The 17,635-nt window shown below is 43.7% G+C and overlaps 1 protein-coding gene across 2 annotated transcripts in view; it reads left to right on the forward strand.

The window, feature by feature from the left end:
* LOC123518605 (poly(rC)-binding protein 3-like) overlaps positions 1–17,635 on the forward strand; it is a 185,268-nt gene that overhangs the window by 96,045 nt on the left and 71,588 nt on the right. For both annotated transcript variants that reach the window (XM_045279506.1, XM_045279511.1), the window contains exon 2: positions 13,326–13,621. In XM_045279506.1, coding sequence (XP_045135441.1) covers positions 13,550–13,621 — 72 coding nt within the window. In that variant the 5' untranslated portion in view covers positions 13,326–13,549. The remainder of the gene's footprint in view (positions 1–13,325; positions 13,622–17,635) is intronic.

Here is a 17,635-nt window from a genome sequence, read left to right on the forward strand (position 1 = left end):
TTCTTCTTCTTCTTCTTCTTCTTCTTCTTCTTCCTTCCGCCCTTCTCCTCTTCTTCCTCCTCGTTTTCTCCTCCTTTTCTTATCTCTTATTTCATTTTTTTGCTATTTATATACACATTTTTATTAGGTGTGTGTTTGTGTGTGTGTGTGTGTGTGTGTGTGTGTGTGTGTGTGTGTGTGTGTGTGTGTGTGTGTGTATTAGGTTAGTAATAATGGTGATGTAGCCAATACAACCACTACCACCACCACCACCACGACTACCACTACACTACTACTACTACTACTACTACTACTACTACTACTACTACTACCGTAACAATGACATATATTTCAAGTTAATAAGATGAGAGAGAGAGAGAGAGAGAGAGAGAGAGAGAGAGAGAGAGAGAGAGAGAGAGAGAGAGTAGCAGGAATAAGATTAAGAACTAGTAGAGAGGGAAGAATAATAGGAAGAGGAAGAAGAACAGAAGGATGAAGAGGAAGAAGACGCAGAGGAGAAGAGAAGAGAAGAGGAGGAGGAGGAGGAGGAGGAGGAGGAGGAGGAGGAGGAGGGGAAAGTGAGAGGGGAAAATAGAAGCAAAGAAGAATGCCAATTAGAGTGAGAAGAATGTCACTTTTCTTCCCCTCTCATATTTCCCCTCTCCCCTCTTCCCTCTTTCCCTCTCCCTCTCTCTCTCCCTTCTCTCCCCTCTCTCCCTCTCCCCTCTTTCTTTCTCCTTTATCTCTTCCTCATTTTATTGTGTTATCTTTTATTTCAGTCCCTTTAATTCCCCTTTCTACTTATCATTTTTAGAGAGAGAGAGAGAGAGAGAGAGAGAGAGAGAGGGAGGAGGAGGAGAACAATTATACGAGATTGTTGGTGTTGGATCATTACGCCTGAGAGAGAGAGAGAGAGAGAGAGAGAGAGAGCGGTCGATCCTTTTTGTTGTCATCTTAAAGAACTAAATACACCCTCTCTCTCTCTCTCTCTCTCTCTCTCTCTCTCTCTCTCTCTCTCTCTCTCTCTCTCTCTCTCTCTCTCTCTCTCTCATCTTAGGTCACTGGAATATCTCTTTCCTTCCATCCCTCACTCTTCCCTCTCCCTCTCCTCTCCTCTCCCTCTCTCTCACTCACTCACTCACTCCTTTCTTCTACCTCTTTTTTCTTCTACTCTTAACATGTTCATAAACTCTCCCCTCTGCTCCTCTCCCCTCTCTCTCCCCTCTCACCCTCCCTTTCCTTTCTTCCTTCAGACGTCTTTCTCTCCCTCTCCCTCTCTCTCCCTTTCACGTGTCTTAGATGCGTTACAAAGTGAATGTTAGTCTCCCTGTTTACCTCCACACCTTGGGAGAGAAAGAGAGAGGGGGAGGGAGTGGGAGGGAGGGAGAGTAAAAAGAAGGGAGCAGGATGAGTGAAAGAAGACTGGAGGGAGGGAGGGAGGGAGGAGGAGGAAGGAAACAAAAGCAAGCAGTGAGAGTTTATGAGGATGTTAAAATATGGAGAGAGAGAGAGAGAGAGAGAGAGAGAGAGAGAGAGAGAGAGAGAGAGAGAGTAGATTCTTACCTCCAAAAAGATCTTTACTCCAGAGACTTGGAATGATGTCTTTCTATAACCCTCCTCCTCCTCCTCCTCCTCCTCCTCCTCCTCCTCCTCCTCCTCCTCCTCCTCCTCCTCCTCCTCCTTTCTTTATTTTTCTTACTTCATTTTCTATAATCACAGCTTCCATTTTGTTGTTTTATCCTTCCTTCCTTCCTTTCTTCCTTCCTTCTTCCTTCCTTGTTTCTTTCTTTCTTTCTTTCTTTCTTTCTTTTTCCTTTCTTTCTTTCTTCCTTCCTTCTTTCTTTCTCTCCTTTCTTTCTCTCTTTCTTTATTTCCTTCCTTTTTTTCGTTTTCTTTCCTTCCTTCTTTCCTTCCTTTTCTTTCTCTCCATCCTTCTCCTCCTCCTCCTCCTCCTCCTCCTCCTCCTCCTCCTCCTCCTCCTCCTCCTCCTCCTCCTCCTCCTCCTCCTCCTCCTCCTCCTCCTCGTGGACCAAGATTTAATGAGGTACCAGGGACAAAAGGTGGAGGAGGAGGAGGAGGAGGATGGTGGTGGTGGTGGTGGTGGTGGTGGTGGTGGTGGTGGAGAAGGTGGTGGTGGTGGTGGTGGTGGTGGAGGAGAGGGAGTGAGAGCAGGAGGGAGAGGTTGAGGAGAAAGAGAAGAGAGAAAGATGAAGGAGGAGGGATCCAGGTCAAAACAGAGGGAGGAGGAGGAGGAGGAGGAGGGAGGAGGAGGAGGGAGGGAGGAGAGGAGGAGATGGAGGTTGTGGAGTGGACACACACACACACACACACACACACACACACACACACACACACACACACACACACACTGCACTTATTATTATTATTATTTTTATTTTCGTTATTATTGTTATTATTATTATTATTATTATATCATTATCATTATTATTATTATTATTATTATCATTATTATTATTATTATTATTATTATTATTATTATTATTATTACTACTACTACTACTACTACTACTACTACTACTACTACTACTACTACTACTACTACTACTACTTTTACCGTAACAGTAACACACACACACACACACACACACACACACACACACACACACACACACACACACACACACACACACACACACACACACACACACACACACACACGTACCCAGACAACACTTCAAACACTCAGGCAACACACTAAGAGGCAAGACACACCTCACTTATACAACACATTTCCCTCCACACCTTTACTAAACACCTGCCCTGCTAATTACGTGCAGGTGAGCTAGTGTGTCACCTGATGATGATGATGATGATGTTACCTGTACTTTGAACCCCCCATACACTTCACGTATTCTCTTTAAAGTGTTGACGTGTGTTAGTGCTTGCCTTGCTACCTGTCAATACCTCACCGTACCTTTCCTTACCTAAGCGTACCGTATCTTGTGTTACCTTACCCAACCACCACCACCACCACCAATAACAACAACGACAACACAAAGGTAAAACAGACATAGCACCTTACTTAGAACACCACCGCCAACCGAGTCCCATTGACGCGCACCAGGGAACAATGCCTTACCTGTAATGAAGGGACAGGTAACACAGATGACGCCAGCACATCATCTTTAGCTAACACGCCACGTATTATTAATTACCAAGTCTGAGGTGCCTCTTACCTGGGTGTAAATTATTGACAGAGAGAGAGAGAGAGAGAGAGAGAGAGAGAGAGAGAGAGAGAGAGAGAGAGAGAGAGAGAGAGAGAAGAGAATGATGGAAAGTCAAACCCATTTTTTCATTCTCTCTCTCTCTCTCTCTCTCTCTCTCTCTCTCTCTCTCTCTCTCTCTCTCTCTCTCTCAGCACATCCCTGTCTATTCCTTATCCTCTCCCTCTTCCTCTCTCTCTCTCTCCCCTCTCTCTCCTCTCTCTCTCCCTCTCCCTCTCCCCTCTCCCTTCTCCCCTCTCCCATGCAGCTTCGGGCAATTTGTGTGGAATAACATGATTCGCTAAGGAGGGGAAGTGAGGGGAAAAGGAGAGGACAACTGAGGGGAGGGAGAGGGAGAGGAAGAGGGGAAAGGGAGAGGTGTTTACAAGAGGCAATTACCGACACCTCGTAAAGTAAGGGACCTTTTTCCCCTCTCCCTCTCTCCCTCTCTCTCTCTCTCTCCCTCTCTCTCTCTCTCTCCCCTCTCCCATATCTTTCCCTCTCCTTGTTCTTTTTCTTACCTGCCTCGTTTTTTTCCCCTCTCACCCATATCGTTATCTACTCTCTCTCTCTCTCTCTCTCTCTCTCTCTCTCTCTCTCTCTCTCTCTCTCTCTCTCTCTCTCTCTCTCTCTCTCTCTCTCTCTCTCTCTCTCTCTCTCTCTCGCTATCAAAGATTTCATATTAACCTATCAGAGAGAGAGAGAGAGAAGAAGAGAAGACGGCTTAATCTTATATAGGAATATTCTCTCTCTCTCTCTCTCTCTCTCTCTCTCTCTCTCTCTCTCTCTCTCTCTCTCTCTCTCTCTCTCAATCCTGGGTATGAAACTGAGATTGAGATGGGAGGAGAAGGAGGAGGAGGAGGAGGAGGAGGAGGAGGAGGAGGAGGAGGAGGAGGAGGAGGAGGAGGAGAGCAGAAGAGATGATAGAGGTGAGGGAAAAATAATTTGTGCTGACGATCTCCTCCTCCTCCTCCTCCTCCTCCTCCTCCTCCTGCTCCTGCTCCTGCTCCTCCTCCTCCTCCTCCTCCTCCTCCTCCTCTTTCATGTTGTATTTTCTCTTCCTCTCCATTTCCTTGCCAATTTACTCCCCATTTGCTTACCTCTCCCCCTCTCTCTCTCTCTCTCTCTCTCTCTCTCTCTCTCTCTCTCTCTCTCTCTCTCTCTCTCTCTCTCTCTCTCTCTCTCTCTCTCTCTCTCTCTCTGTCTGTGTCTACTTTATTTTGTTTGTGCTGTTCCTTTCATCTTTCTCTTTTCCTTTTCTTTATTTGATTCCCCTAGTCTCTCTCTCTCTCTCTCTCTCTCTCTCTCTCTCTCTCTCTCTCTCTCTCTCTCTCTCTCTCTCTCTCTCTCTCTCTCTCTCTCTCTCTCTCTCTCTCTCTCTCCTCCTTCAGTTCTTAAATCTGTTACAGAGAGAGAGAGAGAGAGAAGAGACCTAAACTTTTGTTATAAGATTTGTTTTGTACGTTTAAAGCCGAGAGAGAGAGAGAGAGAGAGAGAGAGAGAGAGAGACACCTACCTTCGTTAAGTTACATAATCATAAAATCACCACCACCACCACCACCACCACCACCATCATCATCATCATCATCATCATCATCATCATCAAAAAAGGGTTAAGAGAAAGGGGTCAAAGAGAGAGAGAGAGAGAGAGAGAGAGAGAGAGAGAGAGAGAGAGAGAGAGAGTTGAAGAGGAATAGACAAGAGATGAAGGAGGAATGTGAGAGAAAGAGAGAGAGAGAGAGAGAGAGAGAGAGAGAGAGAGGAGAGGAGAGGAGAGGAAAAAATGGAGTGGTGAAATAGGAGAGAGAGAGAGAGAGAGAGAGAGAGAGAGAGAGAGAATACATATTGAAATTTTTCGATTTATATTTCACAATGTGGCAACTTGACCTAGACTAGTAGTGGTAATAGTAGTAGTAGTAGTAGTAGTAGTAGTAGTAGTAGTAGTAGTAGTAGTAGTAGTAGTAGTAGTAGTAGTAGTAGGAAAGAGGGAAAACTGAATGGGGAAAATGAAAAAAAACAAGTAATATGAAAGAAAAGAGTGAAAAGTGATGAAGGGAAGAGCAACAGAATGGAAAAAGGAGAGACATCTGTACGGTGTTAATTAATATTGCAACCTGAGAGAGAGAGAGAGAGAGAGAGAGAGAGAGAGAGAGAGAGAGAGAGAGAGAGAGAGACCAATCAGAAAGGAAAACGAATGAAAGGTAACAGATTGAAAGAAAGGAAAAGAACTAAAAAGGCAAACAACAACAACAACAATACCACCACCACCACCACCACCACCAACAACAACAACAACAACAACAACAACAACAACAACAACAACAAGAGCCTCGGTAATGTAATAAGTAATACACAATTAGGCAAAGGGATTTATATTTCCAATCTGGCAAGAGGAGAGGCCTGGATTGTGGCTCGGGGGGAGGGTAGGAGGAGGAGGAGGAGTGGGAGGAGGGTACAAGTAGGCTGGGAAGTCTGGGAGTGATTTGAGCGTGAAAAAAAAAAAATATGTCGGCCTACGTCTGGACTGTAGTAGGCTGGGTTGGTGTAGGGGGTGTTGGAGGAGAGGAGGGGAGGGTAGGGGAGGGGTTGTATTGGGAGGTAATAGGTAAGGTCTGGATGGATAGATGACTGACTGACTGACTGACTGACTGGCTGGCTGGCTGGCTGGAAAACTGTATGTCTGTTTATGTGTCTGTATGGTACCTTTGCTCTCTTGCTGCTGGGAAACAGTCTGTGTCTGTGTGTGTGTCTGTGTACCTTCTTTGCGTTCTGTCTGTCTGTATGAGTGGGTGGCTGGGAAGGTGGCTAGTTGTCTGGTTGTGTGGCTGTGGCACTGACGCTACGGGGATGTGAGGTTAGGTAGATGGCTGGCAGGTCTTGATGGGGGCTGGCTGGCTGGCTGGCTGACTGGGAATGAGGGAGGCTGTGAGGCTGGGAGGGAAGCTGACTGGCTGAGTGTGAGGCAGGGATGGAGGCTGGCTGGCTGAGTGGCTGGCTGGGTGGCTGGTTGGATGAGTGAGGCAGGGATTTAGGCTGGATGGCTGGCTGACTGTCAGAGTGTGAGGCAGTGAGGGGGACTTCGTGGCTGGCTGGGTGGCTGTGAAGTAAGGAGGAAGGCTGATGTGAGGCTGGGTGGCTGTGAGGCAGGGAAGTGGAGGATGCTGTGAGGCTGGGTGGCTGTGAGGCACGGGAAGAGAGGGTGCTGTGAGGCTGGGTGGCTGTGTGAGGCAGGGAGGGAGGCTGCTGTGAGGCTGGCTGGGTGGCTGTGAGGCAGGGAGGGGGCTTCTGGCTGGGTGGGTGGGCTGGTGGGTGGGTGGCAGGGTGGCAAAGCTCCGCCCTGGTGGAAGCTGGCAGTCTTACCCACACTCCCGCGGCGTCAACATCAGTGCCGCTCCCTGCCTCGCGCCGCACTCCTCTCCAGCCTCGCTAGCCCCCGGTTAGTATCCCACGCCGCGCCACGCCTACTCTTCCACTGACACCACTACTGCTGCTACCACCACTACTACCACCACCACTACTACTACTACCACTACACTACTACTACTACTACTTCTGCTGCCATTCCTGCGTCAATAGTGCCGCCCGACTCGCTCTCTCGTCCACACCGCCGCGAGTGTGTGTGTGTGTGTGTGTGTGTGTGTGTGTGTGTGTGTGCGTGCGCGCTGGTTGCTTCTTTTCCTCCTGTACCTGGGATGCTGCCTGTGTGTGCGTGTGTGTGTGCGCGCGCGCGCGGATCACATCTTCCGACCAACCAACCAACCAAGGGCGCGTGGACATGTTTAGTTGTGGTGCCAAATATACACACACACACACACACACACACACACACACACACACACACACACACACACACACACGAGATATGGTTTTTCACAAAGTAGTTACCTAAACCTCTCGATCCTGCAGCTGTGTGTGTGTGTGTGTGTGTGTGTGTGATGGAGATGAGATAGTGGTGGTGGTGCTGGTGCTTCTCACCACCACCATCACCACCACGGTCATCGTCTCCACCGCCTCAGTTTTGCCGGAATGGAGCGTGGCATTTAGAGAGAGAGAGAGAGAGAGAGAGAGACTGTCGATGAGGAGGGTAGCGACTTTTACGCCGGTCTAGTCTCGCATCTCTCTCTCTCTCTCTCTCTCTCTCTCTCTCTCTCTCTTTTCACTGCAGCCTCGGAAACATTCTTTGTGTACGTATGTGCGTGTGCGTGCGTGCGTGCGTGCGTACCTGCCGTGTGTGTGTGTGTGTGTGTGTGTGTGTGTGTGTGTGTGTGTGTGTGTGTGTGTGTGTGTGTGTGTGTGTGCGCGCGCGCGTGTGCGTGCGTGCGTGCAGCTGGTGTGACGGCCACGAAGTAGTGTCATGTGTGCGATAAAAATAGATAAATAAAAACACTAAAAGATATTCCAAGACAAAATAATGAAGAGGGAAAGAGGAAAAAGAAAGAAAGAAAGAAATGGACAATGAAAGAAAGTGAGAAAACTCTTAAGAGGAAAAATAAATAAGGGAGGAAAGTGAAGCAGAAGAAGAAAGAGAACAAGAACAAAGAAAGAAAATGGAAACACGGTGGTGATGATAATGATGATGATGATGATAATGGTGGTGGTGGTGATAGTGATAATGACTGCGATGTTGCTCTACAAGATTATTATTATTATTATTATTATTATTATTATTATTATTATTGTATTTGTTTACATTTATATATTTTTCGTATTAATTTATTGTATTTACTGTTTTATTTATTTTTTCATTCATTTATTTATTCATTTATTTATTAATTTATATATTTTATTCTGGTTACTTTGTATTTATTTCAGTTTGTGTTTAAAAGCAATATTGAGCGCACAGTTTTCTCTCATTTTCTAAAACACACACACACACACACACACACACACACACACACACACACACACACACACACACACACACACACATCGTTTTCGTTGTTTTAATTGCGTTGTGCGAGCTGTCGTTGTGTAATCAATACTGGCTCTTAGTGGGAAGAGAGAGAGAGAGAGAGAGAGAGAGAGAGAGAGAGAGAGAGAGCGTTCATCATCGGACATTCTGTTTAAGTTTAATTGAATGAATGAGTAAATGAATTATTGGTTCGACACACACACACACACACACACACACACACACACACACACACACACACACACACACACACACACACGATGCTAATTAATGCGAAAGGGTAAATTGGTTGTCATCTTACTACATTCTAAATTGCCTTGTGGTTTTGATCTATTATTTTCTTTCCTTTCACTAACTTTTTTCCTCTTCTCTTTTTTGTAGGAAAGAAATTTTGAGGTATACATTTTTTTTTTCTTATTTTGTAGTTGTCTTGTTTTTCTTCCTATACTTTCTTAACATTTCTTTCTTTTCCTTCCTTCTTTCCTTTTTTCTTTTATATATATACTTACAATTTTGCAAGTAACCACATGGCCGTTTTTATTTTGAGACACACACACACACACACACACACACACACACACACACACACACACACACACACACACACACACACACGGGTAGGGGGCGGGGTTCTTTTTGGCAAACTGTCTACACGAGAAAAATTTATCACGTCATATTTTTGCTGTTTTACTTTTATCTCTTTTGGCAAACAGTAAACATACACATATACATACACGGCACATTTAGTACACACACACACACACACACACACACACACACACACACACACACACACACACACACACACACACACACAAAGCAAGCATCTCTCTCTCTCTCTCTCTCTCTCTCTCTCTCTCTCTCTCTCTCTCTCTCTCTCTCTCTCATTGTTGGCTAGCCTGCTTATCGTATTCTTAAGCCCCATCCCCCCCCCCTGGACACGTGCCAGCCTGTGGGGGGCGGAGGGGCACGGGGGGCATGATACTGTAGCCCGTGTGTGTGTGTGTGTGTGTGTCTGTGTCTGTGTCTGAGAGAAGGGGGGAGGGGGCAGGAGGGGGGTGGTGATATAGTGATACAGTACCCAAGTAAGAGAGAGAGTAGTAGTGCCACGTGTTTGAGAGGGTAGAAAGAGAGAGAGAGAGAGAGAGAGAGAGAGAGAGAGAGAGAGAGCGAAGAAGAGGTGAGGAAAGACTACTGAAGGAGGAAGAAGAAGAGGAGGAGGAGGAGGATATAAGTACCACGTGTTAGATGTAAGGAGAGAAGAGGGAAGAATGGAGGGAAGGAGAGAAGGTAGTGGTGGTGGTGAGGAGGAGGAGGAGGAGGAGGAGGAGGAGGAGGAGGATGAGGAGACACGTGCAAGGAAGGAATGATGTGCAGGAGGAGGAGGAGGAGGAGGAGGAAAAGAATAGGATTGAGAGAACACGTGGAAGGAAAGAGACTGGGAGAGAGAATGAAGGAAAGATGGAGATAAAAATGATGATGATGATGATGATAATGATGATGATGAAGGAAAAAGAGAGAGATGTAAATTTTGATAGTGAAATGAAGAAGATAGACATGGAATAAATTAAGAGAGAGAGAGAGAGAGAGAGAGAGAGAGAGAGGTAATGAGATAATGAGATAAAGAGATGTAGAGGTGGAGGAAAGGAGGTAACGGAGAGAAGAATGGAGGGAATTAGAAGAGAGGAGAGAAAGTAGAGATGGAATTGAAGAGCAAAAGCAGAGAGAGAGAGAGAGAGAGAGAGAGAGAGTAAGAAGAGAGAGAGAGGCAAAAAAAAAAAAAATGGTGGTGGTGGTGGTGGTGTAGTATCGACGACTGTGTACTGGTGACATATAATTCATTGTGTAGGCGCGCGCACTCTCTCTCTCTCTCTCTCTCTCTCTCTCTCTCTCTCTCTCTCTCACCTGATATGGACAGGTGAGGTGGAGGTGATTCTTTTCTAATTAAAGTCTGATGCTGCCCTCTCAGGTAACTTTCCTCCTCCTCCTCCTCCTCCTCCTCCTCCTCCTCCTCCTCCTCCTCCTCCTCCTCCTCCTCCTCCTCCTCCTCCTCTTCGTCGTGGACTGGTTACTCTTTTCACTTATTTTATTTCTATACTTACTTTTTTCCTCCTCCTCCTCCTCCTCCTCCTCCTCCTCCTCCTCCTCCTCCTCCTCCTCCTCCTCCTCCTCCTCCTCTCCCTCCTGTAGTTATTAATTATCTTCCAGTTTCATTTACAATTTTGACATTAAGCGTATATTTTCCTCCTCCTCCTCCTCCTCCTCCTCCTCCTCCTCCTCCTCCTCCTCCTCCTCCTCCTCCTCGTGGTCGCCCCAAGCAGTGTCTAACGGTGATAATAAGGAGACATGTTCTGATTCACTGTTGTTTTGAAATCCTTCCCACATTGTTTGGTTTCCTTCGCCGCAATGAATGAACGAAAGGAAAAGAAAATAAAGACAAAAAGAATGAAATGAAAAGAAAAAAAAAGATTATATGTATACGTCTATTGTTTGCCTGTTTGTTTGTTTGTTTGTTTGTTTGTTTGTAGTGACGCTGTTTATTTTGTTTAATTGGCTCACCCTCTGGTTTTTTGTTGCCGGCCTGAAGTGAAACGCACACACACACACACACACACACACACACACACACACACACACACACACACACACACACACACACACACACACACACATTCAAGTTGCATTAGTCTTTCAAATTCGTGAAATCATAACGTTGACTTTTATTAGAGAGAGAGAGAGAGAGAAACCGGGTTGAATCAAGACAGACAGACGTACAGACATTCAGAATGGACGCAAATGTGTGTGTGTGTGTGTGTGTGTGTGTGTGTGTGTGTGTGTGTGTGTGTGTGTGTGTGTGTGTGGTTAAGGGCGTGACTGTGACAAGCTCCGTTTCCTCCTCCTCCTCCTCCTCCTCCTCCTCCTCCTCCTCCTCCTCCTCCTCCTCCTCCTCCTCCTCCTCCTCCTCCTCCTCCTCCTCCTCGACAGGGAGGAGAGGAAGGAGGGTTGGAGAGAATCGATGCTGTCTCACTGTTCCTGCCAGCTCTCTCTCTCTCTCTCTCTCTCTCTCTCTCTCTCTCTCTCTCTCTCTCTCTCTCTCTCTCTCTCTCTCTCTCTCTCTCTCTAATATCTAATAATTAATAGCAATGAGTTTCCTTCAATACAATCGGAGAGAGAGAGAGAGAGAGAGAGAGAGAGAGAGAGAAGGAAAAGTGAGAGCGAGAAGGAAAGTGAGAGTAAGGGAGAGGAGAGAGGAAAGAAAATGGATAATTATATAGGTGATTAATAAATAGCAAATAATGAGAGAGAGAGAGAGAGAGAGAGAGAGAGAGAGAGAATTGGGCGGGATACGCTTACTTGTGATGGGGGGGCGATGGTGGGGGAGCGTCTCAGGTATAATGATGATGATGATTTTGTTATTATTATTATTATTATTATTGTTGTTATTATTATTAGTTTATTTGATATTAAGATAAGTAATTTTAGTGTGTGTGTGTGTGTGTGTGTGTGTGTGTGTGTGTGCGTGCGTGTGCGTGTGTGTGAACATTTTTTCTCTACATATGTACGTATTTATAACATATACGTGTGTGTGTATGTGTGTATGTGTGTTTTCTTTAACGTGTACGCATTTTTTTTTTTTCCTCCATGTTTCCCTCCCCCTCCCCCTCCCCCTCCCCTGTGTGTGTACCTGTGTACGTGTTCCCCTCCCCCCATCCCCAATATCCCCCCCCTTCTTACCCTAGTCCCATGTACGTGTTCTTGTCATGTGTACTTATGTGTAACCCTTTTTATGTACGTTTATGCCCCCCCTCTGTGTGTGTGTGTGTGTGTGTGTGTGTGTGTGTGTGTGTGTGTGTGTGTGTGTGTTTCAGGTTTACATTTTTATAATTTGGTTTTATTAGTACGCACCTCTTCCTCTTCCTCTTCCTCTTCCTCCTCCTCTTCCTCCTCCTCCTCTTCCTCCTCCTCTGTGTATTTATTTTATCGTTTTTTGTTTTTCCTCCATTTATCTTCTTTTTTCTCTTCATCCTTCCAATTTCTTACTTTTTTCCTTCTTTTCCTCTGTTTTCCTCTCATTTTCCCTTTTCCTCCGTTTTAACTTTCATCTATTCCTTTGCACTTTCCTTACTACCATTCTTTCCCTTCTTCCTTCTTTCCTTCCTTCCCTTCCTTCAGTTTTCTTGCTCTTCCTCTTCTTTATTCCTCTCCTCTCCTCTTGTTTCCTCTCATCATCATCTCTTCTCTAATTATTCCTCTATCATATCTTCGTCTTCTCCTATCCCTTCCTTCCTTCCTTCCTTCCTTCCTTCCTTCCTTCCTTCCTTCCTTCCTTCCTTTTTTTTCATTCTTTATTCTGTCTCTAAAACCTTCCCTTACTTTTCCGGCTTTCATTCCTCCTCCTCCTCCTCCTCCTCCTCCTCCTCCTCCTCCTCCTCCTCCTCCTCCTCCTCCTCCTCCAAAACAAAGGCAGGATTCCAGACCACAAATTCTTCAGACAAAATTGGCAGAATAGTTTTTTTTTTGCTTTTTCTTTCTTTATTATTATTTTTTTTAAGAGTTGTGGATATTTTGTTACCTGTCTCCCATTCCCCCCTCCTCCTCCTCTTCCCTCTCCCTCTTCCCTCTTCCCTCTCCCCTCTATCCTCTCCCTCATCCATTCCTCTCTCCCTTTGCATCTCCCTCTCCCTTTAGTTTTCCCCCTTTCCCTTTTCCTTTTTCCCTTTTCCTTCCCTGCCATTGTCTTCTTTCTCTTTCTATCTTTTCTTTTCCTTTTTCTTTTCTCTTCGTTTCCCTATTCTTTCTTTCTTTCTTTCTTTCTTTTCTTTTTCTTTCTACAAGTTCATTGATTCTTGTGTATTTTTCCAGATATTCTCTCTCTCTCTCTCTCTCTCTCTCTCTCTCTCTCTCTCTCTCTCTCTCTCTCTCTCTCTCTCTCTCTCTCTCTCTCTCAGCATAATCCAAAGCATGAAATAGTTGCTTTGTTTATCAGTGAGTGTGAGTGAGAGAGAGAGAGAGAGAGAGAGAGAGAGTCAAACTGTATAACTAAAAAAAAAAAAAAATTGGATTAATGTATGAAATTTTGATTAAGGTGTGTGTGTGTGTGTGTGTGTGTGTGTGTGTGTGTGTGTGTGTGTGTGTGTGTGTGTGTGCCCCTGTGTGTATGTACCCTGCAGTTAGTTCCGCCTTTGACTGGGTCTCCATATTCCCCACAGACCGTGTCGCCCCACATCCCAGACCAGCCCCCCCACCACCACCACCACCACCACAATACCACACCACCACCACCACCACACCACCACCACCACCACCAGCCTGCCAGCCCAGCCCAGCCCCGTCAAGCCCACACACCCTGCCCAAACATTAGTGCCCAGCGCCCGCCACCCCCACCACTCCACTCCACTCCACCACTCCACCACCTCCACCACCACCCCTCGGTATGGCTGCGTTAGATGTCAAGAATGAAGGCCCCGCAGCCTCTCTCTCCATGAGGCTCCTCATGCAGGGCAAGGTAAGGGCACCCCACCCCTCACCCATCATACCTCATACCTCACCCCTCATACCTCACCCTACCCATCCTCATCCTACTCATCCTCATCCTAATTTGCTTTCTCTTCATTCTTTTTTTTATTATTGTTATTTAGTTCATTCTTATCCTCTTCATTCATTCCTCTTTATTGTTATTGTTATTGTTATTTCTCTTCCTTCTCTTCATTCTTTTTTAATTATTGTTATTTACTTCATTCTTATCCTCTTCATTCATTCCTCTTTATTTTTATTGTTCTTGTTATTTATCTTCCTTTTCTTCATTCTCCTTCTTATTCATTCTTCTTACTGTTCTTGTTATTTTCATTTTCTCCTCTTCATTCATTCTTCTATTTTTATTTCTCTTGGTTTTGTTATTTACTTTTCGTTCTTCTCTTTTTCATTCATTCTTCTTTAATTGCTCTTGTTCTTATTTTATCATCCTTCTTTTTCATTCTCCTCATCTTCATTCATTGTTGTTCTTATTATTACTTCATTCTTATCTTCATTCTTTCTTCTTTCTTCTTCTTTTTTGTCATTTATTATGTTCTTTTATTATCATTGCTCTTGTTATTTCTCATTCTTCTCTTCATTTTTCTCCTCTTCCTTCATTCTTTTTATTGTTGATCTTGTTATTTACTTCATTCTTATCCTCTCCACTCTTTCATTCTTTTTTATTATCATTCTCCATTTTTCTCCTCTTCCTTCATTCTTTGTTCTTGCTCTTTTGTTATTTACTTTTCCTTCTCTTCCTTCATTCTTCTTTTTATTGTTACTCTTCTTCTTGTCCTTCTCTTCACCTGTCTCTTCATTCTCCTCCTCTTCCTTCATTCTTCTGTATTTTTGTTCTTGTTATTTTCTCATCCTTCTCTTCCTTCATTCTTCTTTTTTATTATTACTCTTATTCTTGTTATTTACTTCATTCTTCCCTTCTTCATTCTTTTATTCTTCTTCTTTTTCTTCTCTTCTTTCTCCTCTTTATTCTTTCATTATTTTTATTATTGTTCTTGTTATTTACTTCTTCTTTTCCTCCTCCTCCTTTGCTCCATCCTTTCTCATCTTTCCTTCCTCCTCCTCCTCCTCCTCCTCCTCCTCCTCATTCTTAGTATTATCATTGGTCATGTTCTTCTTCTCATCCTCCATCGTCATTTTCACCTTCTTCCTCACTATGTTGTGTCCTTCATCTTCTTCTTCTTCTTCTTCTTCTTCTTGTTCGTATTCTTCTTACCCTCCTTTTCATCATTCATTCTTATTTTTATAATTCTTTTTCTTCTTCTTCTTCTTCTTCTTCTTCTTCATCATTCTCCTCATTCATTCATATTTTTTGCTCTTGTTCTGCTTTATCATCCTCCATCTTTATTTCCATCCTTTCTCTTCATTCTCCTCTTCATTCATTGTTTGTGTTGCTCTTGTGTACGTCTCCTCTTCCTGATTGTTATTGTTATTGTTCTTGTTCTTCTTTTTATTCGCTCCTCTTCATCCTCATCCTTGTCTTCTGTCTCTTTATTCATTTTTTTTCATTCTTCTTCATATTCTTTTTCTTTCTTTTGTTTTTTTTCTTTTTCTTTTACTTGTTGTTGTTGTTGTTCTTCTTCTTCGTCTTCTTCTTCTTCCTCTTCTTCTTCTTCTTCACTCCTCATCCTCATTCTTGTTATTATTGTTCTTGTTCTTGTTCTTCATTATATTTCTTGTTCTTCTTTATCTTGTTTTTGATATTCTCTCTTCCTTTTCTTCTTCTTCCTCTTCCTCTTCCTCTTCCTCCTCATCCCTTTTTTTTCTTATTCACGTTCTTGTTATCACTTCCTCCTTGCTCCTGTTGTTTCTTTTTCTTTCCTGGATTTTCTCCTCCTCCTCCTCCTCCTCCTCCTCCTTCTGATCCATTATTGTGTACCTCTTAATAATTCTTCTTCATTCACTTTCTCTGTGCTTCCAATCTTTTCTTCCTTCTCTTTGTTTCTTTCATTTCCTTCATTTATTATATACATTTGTAGGTCCTTCCTTCCTTCCTTCCTTCCTTCCTTCCTTTCTGTGCCTGAAATCCTTCTTTCTTTCTTTTTTTCCTTTTTTCTTTCCTCTTCCAGATAACAGATTGATTGGATAATATTTCTCTCTCTCTCTCTCTCTCTCTCTCTCTCTCTCTCTCTCTCTCTCTCTCTCTCTCTCTCTCTCTCTCTCTCTCTCTCTCTCTCTCTTGTGTATTGTCGTGTTTAACTTTTATTTCCTATTTCCCTTTTTTTCTTTAATTTTCTTTATTTTTGTTTTTCCTCTTTATTTTCCTTTATTTTCTTGATTAGTGTTTTTAAGGGGGGCGGGGGAGCTTAGGGAGGGGGATTTAAACATGGTATGTACTACTTGTAACACACACACACACACACACACACACACACACACACACACACACACACACACACACACACACACACACACTCTCTCTCTCTCTCTCTCTCTCTCTCTCTCTCTCTCTCTCTCTCTCTCTCTCTCTCTCTCTCTCTCTCTCTCTCTCCACAATGGTACTCTTACGATGCTTCAGGAGGAGGAGGAGGAGGAGGAGGAGAAAGGAGAGGAGAGAAAGGAAGGAGATAAGGACAGGAAACCTCATCCCTTCCCTCTCCCCCCTTTTTTTCCTCCATCTCTCCTCCCTTCCTCTTTCCCTTACATCTTTTCCTCTCCTCCTCCTCCTTCTCCTCCTCCCCCCAAAAAAAAGACAGGAGGGAAGAAAAGAAGATAATTTTGAATGTGTGTGTGTGTGTGTGTGTGTGTGTGTGTGTGTGTGTGTGTGTGTGTGTGTGTGTGTGATCTTATATGGTCTCCTATGTTTTTCCTCCTCCTCCTCCTCCTCCTCCTCCTCCTCCTCCTCCTCCTCCTCCTCCTCCTCCTCCTATAATCTCCCCCCTGTGTCTTCCTCAATACTTCTTAATCTCCCCTCCTCTCTCTCTCTCTCTCTCTCTCTCTCTCTCTCTCTCTCTCTCTCTCTCTCTCTCTCTCTCTCTCTCTCTCTCTCTCTCAACTTTTCTCCGCTAATGGGAACTTTTCTTTAATTCCTGTGTGTGTCTGTGTGTGTGTGTGTGTGTGTGTGTGTGTGTGTGTGTGTGTGTGTGTGTGTGTGTGTGTGTGTGTGTGTGTGTTTGAAGCCCTAGAATATTTGGAATGTAGAGAGAGAGAGAGAGAGAGAGAGAGAGAGAGAGAGAGAGAGAATGTATATATATCAGTCCTTTACCTAACGTCCTTTACCTAACCTATGTTCTACCTCTCTCTCTCTCTCTCTCTCTCTCTCTCTCTCTCTCTCTCTCTCTCTCTCTCTCTCTCTCTCTCTTCCAGACACAAAACAAAACATATATTCTTTTAATTTCTATTTTAGTCATTTCTCACAAATCAGATATTCTTGCCATAGATTATTATTATTATTATTATTATTATTATTATTATTATTATTTATTATTATTATTATTATTATTATTATTACTATTATAACTATTATTATTATTACTATTAGTGTTATCATTATTGGATGTTGAGAGCCATACAAATATTACCTTTTAATCCTCTTACCCGAGAGAGAGAGAGAGAGAGAGAGAGAGAGAGAGAGAGAGAGAGAGCAGGAGAACAAAGGAGAGAGAGGACCATTAACAAGGGACAAAGAATATAAAGGATTGAGAAGAGAAGAGAAAAGAGAGAGAGGGAAGAATAAGGGAGGAGGAGGAGGAGGGGGGGGAGGAGCAGAACAGAGAAAGCGAAGGAGCAAGAAAATGCAAAGGGGAAATAATAAGGAATATAAGGGATTAGAGAGAGAGAGAGAGAGAGAGAGAGAGAGAGAGAGAGAATTTAAGTGGCGAAGAGAAAGGGAGAAAGTTAAAGAAATACATATATCAGAAGAACAACGATAATAGTAATAATAATAATAACAATAATAAGGATAATAATAATGATGATAGTAATAATAATAATAATGATAATGAATCAATATTTTTCTTACACGCAGTATCAAAACCAATATATGAAC

Source organism: Portunus trituberculatus, chromosome 6 (assembly GCF_017591435.1).
Source record: "Portunus trituberculatus isolate SZX2019 chromosome 6, ASM1759143v1, whole genome shotgun sequence".
Classification (NCBI taxonomy): Eukaryota; Metazoa; Arthropoda; class Malacostraca; order Decapoda; family Portunidae; genus Portunus; species Portunus trituberculatus.